General features: G+C 59.7%; 3 protein-coding genes across 3 annotated transcripts; 1 reads left to right on the top strand and 2 right to left on the bottom strand.

Moving 5' to 3' along the window:
- Nucleotides 1-842: 842 nt before the first annotated feature.
- On the bottom strand, nucleotides 843-2,704 carry A1Q1_06852 (uncharacterized protein; the record flags this gene model as incomplete). The annotated part of the gene is made up of 3 exons (XM_014327101.1): nucleotides 843-1,008; nucleotides 1,085-2,055; nucleotides 2,528-2,704. 3 exons carry the CDS (start codon nucleotides 2,702-2,704, stop codon nucleotides 843-845), a joined length of 1,314 nt encoding a protein of 437 aa, XP_014182576.1.
- An 895-nt stretch (nucleotides 2,705-3,599) lies between these two features.
- A1Q1_06851 (uncharacterized protein) lies at nucleotides 3,600-5,410 on the bottom strand (the record flags this gene model as incomplete). The annotated part of the gene is made up of 4 exons (XM_014327100.1): nucleotides 3,600-4,297; nucleotides 4,336-4,786; nucleotides 4,872-5,173; nucleotides 5,221-5,410. 4 exons carry the CDS (start codon nucleotides 5,408-5,410, stop codon nucleotides 3,600-3,602), a joined length of 1,641 nt encoding a protein of 546 aa, XP_014182575.1.
- A 303-nt stretch (nucleotides 5,411-5,713) lies between these two features.
- On the top strand, nucleotides 5,714-7,504 carry A1Q1_06850 (t-complex protein 1, delta subunit (tcp-1-delta); the record flags this gene model as incomplete). The annotated part of the gene is made up of 4 exons (XM_014327099.1): nucleotides 5,714-5,788; nucleotides 5,845-5,890; nucleotides 5,928-5,980; nucleotides 6,074-7,504. The coding sequence occupies 4 exons, from the start codon at nucleotides 5,714-5,716 to the stop codon at nucleotides 7,502-7,504; spliced, it is 1,605 nt and encodes a 534-aa protein (XP_014182574.1).
- Between the last annotated feature and the right edge of the window lie 122 nt (nucleotides 7,505-7,626).

Genomic DNA, 7,626 nt, shown 5'->3' with positions numbered 1-7,626 from the left:
CCCCGCCGCCCCACCAGCGCCGATCCGCACCCTACACTTCTGCTCCCACCTGGTTGGGATCACTTGACTGGCCCCAAGAGGGCCCAGCCGTCTCCACAGAAGAACCTGGCAGTCCTCATCGTCCTGTCTCCAGCGGTAGATGGGCATCCCATTGACTCGATCTCTTGTCTGCCTTACCGCCTGATTAAACCAGTACAAGATGTATGAGCGACCTGCACTGATCTGCACTGATCTGCACTGATCTGCACTGATCTGCACTGATCTGCACTGATCTGGCACTCCCGCAACCCCTCCGACCGCCGTCTTCCGACTCCCATCGGACTACTCAACCAGACTGACGACGTCCACTCGCCTTTGAGGGCAGGACCAGAGTACGACTCCCCCTTGGGGCCGGCCCAGGTCGGTTCCAGCTCCGTTCCTAGCTGCCAACCTACCCCTCCCCTGCTTCTTGCCTGCTCCTGATGTGCTTGCTCGCTGCTGCAAAGACGTTGCTGAGATATACACATGATGCAAATAATGAAGCTGCGGAAAATGCCTACAGAAACGCGTACGTGGTACAGAAATGCTACAGAGTGAAGATGCTGATGGATGAGTGGTCTTGCTAGTCACAAGGCAGTAGACTGCGTTTTGCCGTGTTGTGCGCTGTGATGGGGGACGGGGAAAGTGGAGGGGTGGTGCGGATACCGCGTGTCCAGGTCTGGACTGCCATGCGGCATCTGCGAGGCCAGCGGGGTAGAGTGTGATGCGATGTGGAGTGGAGGAGATGTGCACGCGAAGGGTGGATCAGACGCGACACGGTGGAGCGTGACTCCCTAAGTCGGACCAGCGAGCGAGCCTTAATCTTAACTTTCCCATTGGATCGTGTGGGGCTGTTCCGTACGAGTTGGCGAGAGAACTGCTGAGGGTGGAGATGTGATGGTACGACCGCTGGCCGACGATTGACCGAGCCGCGCGAAACCGACATCGATGCGAGCGATGAACTCGTTGCTGTGCGTCTCGTACCGCTTGCTGCGATCGGCGCCGCACCAATCGCACCCACTCGCCCGGCTCGCTCCGCTCGCGGCGCTACACGACGTACACGCACGAGTCAAACTTCCAGCTCCGAATGATCGACACGAATCCGGCAATGAGGACAATGACGAGGATACGCCCGGGGACGGCGCGGATCGCGTTCGTGAGTTCCCTCACGGACTTTTCGAGCTCCATTGGTCCACCTGGCGAGCTGGCCTCGATGTCCAGCATTGTGCCCGTCGTCGTGCCGATATCGTATGAACTGTTTGGCGGGTGATTCGAGCGCGAGGTGACCGTGGAAAGGGGGAGCGAGGCTCGCCGCCTCAGTTCTGCAATCTCCTCGCGCAGCTTGATGTTCTCGAGCATGACTGCTTTGAAGGCTGATTCGTAGTCGATAGAGCTGTCCAGGGACGTGGGCGACATGTCCTCGTCCGAGAACGCTTCGCGGGACGAGTGCGCGTCGGCACACTTTTCGGGACACTTGGAGTGATGCCCCCAGGCGTGGTGCTTCTTCGGAGTGCGCTTGTCCTTGTCCTTCTTGTCGTGCTCCTTGCTCGTGCGCCGGAACATGTGGCGGAAGCTCGAACGCCGGCTCACGTCCTCGGCCACAGAGAGGTTGGCGAGGTTCGAGGGCAGGGAGGGGGAGACGACGATCGTCGACGAGCGCGCACTCGGGGGTTGTGACGGGGCGTGCTGGGGCTGCTCGGGCGACGGGGTCTTTGTGAGACCTGTTGGAGCGGCAGAGGCTGCTGGCGGGGGCGTGGAAAGGATTCCAGTCGTGGGGAGAGAGGAAGAGTGCTTGTGTGAAAACGTTCCCTCTCCGTTTAGTAGTGCGAGCGTCGGGGCGTGGGCTGGGGACGCGCTGGGCGCCGCTGATGGAGGCGGTTTCGTGGTGGACACAGAAGTGGAGGTCATGTCGGGGGCTGCCGGGCTGATGGCGTCGGTGTCCTTTTCCTTTTCCCGTCCATTTTTAGATGCGGCTGTCTCCTTTTCAACGGATACGGTTGGTGCATGCGGAGCAACTTGTTCTGGCACTTGACGCGTCTAAGGATGTGTCAGCTTACCCAGTCCTTCGGCGCCGCGCTTGGTTTGCTGAATTATTGATAAGATGATAGACTGAAACGGACGGCCGCGCTCGCGGAAATTATCACGGCGCTCGCTCGGGGTATGACGTCGGTCTCCGACCGGGGTCCGAGTTTACCTCAGCATCCTCACCCTCACCGGCCCTCTTGTCAACCCTCGGCATACGCAACCTCTGCACTCGCCGACGGCAGAGCAGGGCATTTCTAACCGCACCGGCGGCTGCAGACACGGTCACGTTCACCGTGTGCAGGTGACATGCAGGCATGCGCCTATGAGCTGCGCCGCGATCCGCGGTGAGACACACACGACACGATCGAGACCCAGTTCCAGCGCCATGACGCCTCCTCCGTGACACCTCTTTGCGCATATAAGGCTCCATGCGTTGTTCTCCATGTTGTACTCTTGCTCGTGCGTCCTGGGCGGGTCAACTCACCAGGGAGAAGATACGCTTATGCTTGGGCCGGGGTGCGTCCTTGCTGTTGTCCTTGGAGTTCTCCTTGTCGCTTGTCGTTCCAGCCGTACTAGTCGTGGGCGTGGACGGCGCAGTTGATGCTCTCGGCAACTGCACCGGGGCAGGCGGAAGAGGGGAGGAAGGCCGAGACTTCCTCATGTCAGACGATGTGCGGCCCAGTTGTGTTCTTTTGTTTTCGGGTGCCGAGTGCAGGAAGGAAGATCGGGGGGAGGAAGAGTGTGAACGATGGAAGAGGGAATGCAAAGAAGGCATTGTTGCAAGTAGCAAGCAGGTCGCAGAAGAATATCGGCTGGTGCAGCACACGCCGAGGCGCGCCCGGCCCATGCAGAGGTGAAGCTCGTCGGGAGTCGGGACCAGGAGCAAGGGAGAGGGAGAGATGAGACGAGGGGGGGAGGGAAGGCCAAGGGAAGGCGGCGGCGCAGGAGCCCAGTCACCCGTCGCGCAGTCGCAGCCTATGGCGCCTATGGGTCGCTTGACTGTGTCGGATCCTCAAAACGGAATGATGGTTCGACGGATCGGACACTACTGCGAGAGGCGGGTTGAGATGGGACGATGCGGTGTTCGATCCAATGCACAACCGCCCTGGCGCTCATGTCGTCTGATCATCATCGCTCCATCGCGACTAGGCACTACTGCTACTACTACTGGGAGCATGGGAGCATGCGTTCATCGCACTACCAGCAAGGGACCAGCATGCGCCGCTCTGCCGCCATCGGCCTACTATTCCCCCTTCACCCTGACGTCGCGCTGGTGGAGGTGCGTGTTTCATCCTCTCAAAAGTGAAGACGCATGGGCCATCGATCCATCGGGAACCGTGACCGTAGTTAGTCTCAGCCTCCTCTCAATTCACTGCTGCTTGCACTTGCACAACGAGAGTAACGGACAATGCGTTTTCACGGCTCCGGATCACACGGCGCACGAGCACTCCGTCGGGGCCCGGCAATGCCGTTGTCCTCTCTCCGGCTCCGTGGAACGGACATATGACATAAACCATACCATATCTCTAATCAGTCTGCGTGCCTGCTCTTTCTAATCACTCGTCCTTCTTCACGTCAACCTCCTCGGTGACCTCGAGGCCCTTAGAGTCATACAGCCACGCCCACTTGCGCACGAGCCGGCCATGGACGGATCCGAAGAAGATGGCCATGATGGTGCAGCTCATGATGATGACGTTGTACGGCATCGAAAAGTCGGGCACGGGGATGTCTACAAGCAGCTTCGGGCCATATATCCGTGTGCGGGCTGTGCGGAGCTCGTCCCGCTCGCCGATGACGGGTTTGCCGCCCGTCTTGCGGCTGGTGCCCCAGCCCTCCTCGCCCCGTACGTCGAGCATAGCCAGAACGGAGGACGAGATTTCTCTTCCTCGCTCAGCGTCGGGGACGTGGTCGGTGTACTTCAGCATCAGTTTTGTGAAGGGCACCTCGATCGTCGTCGTGCTCTGCGCGGGGAGCGTAAGGCGGAGTCGGAGCGTAGTCGTCGAAGAAGTTGGCGGAATGGACGGGAGATAGTTGAACGCATGCAGCGTGTCGGACTCGTTGCCGGAACGGGAGACAGAGCGCACGCTCATCTCGCTAATCCAGCCCTTGACCCACCACGGCCAGAACTCGCTGTAGAGCGCCTCGCGATCCTCGTCGCCATGGTTGTCGATCTCGATGTGGAACGTCCCGTCACCGGCATAGCGGTCCGTCACGGCTCGCGAGATCGTGATCGCCGGCGGCTCGAATATCTGCGCTGGTATGTCAGTTCAGCTTGTGCAGTGGCGAACTCACGATACACGAAGTTGCCCTCGCCGTCCCAGGAGAACTTTATGTCCTGGCCCGCGAGGCTCTTGTCCTTCAGGTCCCATTCGGCGATGTCGCGGTAGCGGCCGTCGACGAACTGCTGCTTCTCACGCTTGGGAGTGTGATCGATGCTGAAGTTGGGATCGTTCGGCTTGATCACCCGCAGAATGGAGGAGGACGCACGCGGGAACGGCCGAGGCAGATTCTCCTTGAACACCGAGCTGATGGTGAACTCCCTCGATCCGCCTCGCTCGGGGACAAGATCGACGATACCCTCCCACCATCCCGTCCACTGGCCCTGCTTGCCCTCGGAGGGCATCACGACGTGAATGCCCTCCGTTTTGAAGCCCCAGCTAAGAACGTTGCCAGGTCGAGCGAGGAGCTTGCTAAGTCCGCTCTGGCCCTTAGAAGGCAGGAGGGAAAGGAAGGGCGTCAGGTTCTCCGTACACAATCGCAAGTACGGAGCGTTCAGGTAGTAATGTGTGAGGTCTGTAGTCAGTTGAGCACGCGGTCCGTAAACTCACTGCCTGATTGCCGTACGTCCTCACAGTCGCTCCCGTGTGCTGCGAGCCGATACCCGCGCAGAACAGTCCACCAAGGGCCTGTCGGACGCTGTCCCACGCCTCATCCGTGTCGCCTCCTCCCTCCTTCAGCCACGCCCGGATCTCTCCTCCCGCACCTCCAGTGTCGTAATGCAACGGACCAGTCTCTCCGAAGCGGGTCTGTTGCCACTGCCCGGACGTAAAGGACACCGTGACCTCAGACGCCCCACTTCGTTCAAGTGGAAGCAGCAACCCCGGTGGTGTCAACGAGTGATGTGACTCCTCTGACCATCAGCTCTATCCAGGCGACTAACAGCTGCTAGTGACTCACCGAAGCGTTCGCCGTCTGCATTGTTGTGGAGGGAGAAGTGTGTGGTGAACTGGAAAAGGACACTGAGTTTGCCGTCCGGGAGCGGATGCAAGGTCAAAGACTCGTGGAAAGTGTCCTCCGGAACACCTTGTTCGGTCGAGAGGGCTGTGACCGCTAGTCCCAATAAAGGGAGTGTGTCGAGCAGCCTCATGCTGGCTGCTTTTGGTCGTCGTCAGCTCCGACTCGCTGTCTGTTGTTGAGTTCTGGGTCAGCGACGACCTCCACATCGACTGACGAGATCGAGACGTGACAGTCCATCAGGTGACATCAACTCGTCTCCCTATCGCCACGTGTCTCCACTGACGCGCGCACAGATACGGGACCAAAAGTGACGGTAAAGCTCTCTCTGGATCGGTCGTCTTCCACCGTCACACTCGCGTCGAGCACCGACTTTTGTTGTTGCAGCTCAACTTCTTAGCCAACTCAAGCGTGACCTCGACAGACAACACGCAAAATGGCTGCCGTCGCTTCCACCGCCGTCGCCGCTGGCCCCGGAGCTAGCATCTCCGACTCTGCCTTCAATGACAAGGTAAGCACCTCCGGTCGCGCCGGTGGCGCGTGCTGACCAGTCGCTGACATCAACAGGGCAAGCCGACCGAGGTCCGTCTGTCCAACATGAACGCCGCCAAGGGTAAGCTGATGGACAAAGTTCATAATCTGACCCGCAGCCGTTGCCGACGCTGTGCGAACGAGTCTGGGACCGAAGGGAATGGACAAGATGGTGAGCTTATTGTAGGCGCATCTTAGTTAACGTCAGATCACGACCGGAACCGGAGAAGTTCTCATTACCAACGACGGAGCGACCGTTCTGCAGCACATGGCTGTTCTCCACCCCGCTGCTCGTATGGTAAGTGTAGCTTTCACTCCACGTACTGGAGTCGTAGCTGACATCCAGCTTGTTGAGCTGTCGAAGGCGCAGGACATCGAGGCTGGTGACGGAACGACGTCCGTTGTTGTTCTTGCCGGAAGCCTGCTGTCGCAGGCTGAGAAGCTCCTCTCGCAGGGCATTCACCCGACCACAATCGCCCAGTCGTTCCAGGGCGCCGCCGCCAAGGCCGTCGAGTTCCTCGAGCAAATGTCCGTCCCTATCGACCTGAACGACAAGGAGACTCTCATCCGCATTGCCGCTACCTCCCTCAACTCCAAGATCGTCTCCCAGTACTCCCCCATCCTTGCCCCCATCGCTGTCGAGGCCGTCACCCGTCTCGTCGACCCGACCTCATCAAACGTCGACCTCCGCGACATCCGCATCGTGAAGAAGGTTGGAGGAACGATCGAGGACACGACGCTTGTTGAGGGTGTCGCGCTGAACCAGCCGGTCGTGTCGAGCGCTGGCGGACCGACCCGGATGGACAAGGCGAAGATTGGTCTGATCCAGTTCCAGCTCTCGTCGCCGAAGCCGGACATGGACAATCAGATCGTGGTTAACGACTACAGGCAGATGGACAAGATTCTCAAGGAGGAGCGCCAGTACATCCTGAACCTGTGCAAGAAGATCAAGAAGACTGGATGCAACGTCCTCCTGATCCAGAAGTCGATTCTGCGCGACGCTGTCACGGACCTGTCGCTCCACTTCCTCGCCAAGCTCAAGATCATGGTCATCAAGGACATTGAGCGTGACGAGATCCAGTTCATCTCAAAATCGACTGGCGCCAAGCCCGTCGCGGACATTGAGCAGTTCACCGAGGACAAGCTGGGCGAGGCTGCGCTCGTCGAGGAGGCGGACGTTGGCGGTGCGCGTGTTGTTGAGATCACGGGCGTCAAGCACCCGGGCAAGACGGTGTCGATCGTGTGCACGGGCGCCAACTCGCTGGTGCTGGAGGAGTCGGAGCGTTCGCTGCACGACGCGCTGTGTGCGGTCCGTTGTCTGGTCAAGAAGCGCGCGCTGATTGCTGGTGGTGGTGCCCCCGAGATCCACGTCTCGCGACTGCTCACGCAGTACGCCCAGACCCTCAAGGGCAAGGAGGCGTACTGCTACCAGGCTTTCGCGGACGCGCTCGAGATCATCCCGACCACGCTTGCCGAGAACGCCGGTCTCAACCCCATCGCCATCGTCACCGAGCTCAGGAACAAGCACGCCCTCGGAGACGCCAACGCGGGCATCAACGTCAAGAAAGGCATTGTCTCCAACATCACCGCCGAGCAGGTCGTCCAGCCCCTCCTCGTCACCACGAGCGCGGTCGAGCTCGCCGCTGAGACCGTCTCGCTTCTCCTCCGCTGCGACGACCTCGTCATGGTCAGGTAGGCATAGAGTGTTAACGTAGATGTAATGGGCAGGATGATCAGATGCATATCACTGAAAATGCACATAGCTGACCACTGGCTGACGCAACTGACATTCAGTGTGAGACACACCAGGCACCATTT

Source organism: Trichosporon asahii (assembly GCF_000293215.1).
Source record: "Trichosporon asahii var. asahii CBS 2479 unplaced genomic scaffold scaffold00009, whole genome shotgun sequence".
In the NCBI taxonomy this organism is placed as follows: domain Eukaryota; kingdom Fungi; phylum Basidiomycota; class Tremellomycetes; order Trichosporonales; family Trichosporonaceae; genus Trichosporon; species Trichosporon asahii.
This window is presented reverse-complemented; position numbering and strand designations above follow the sequence as displayed.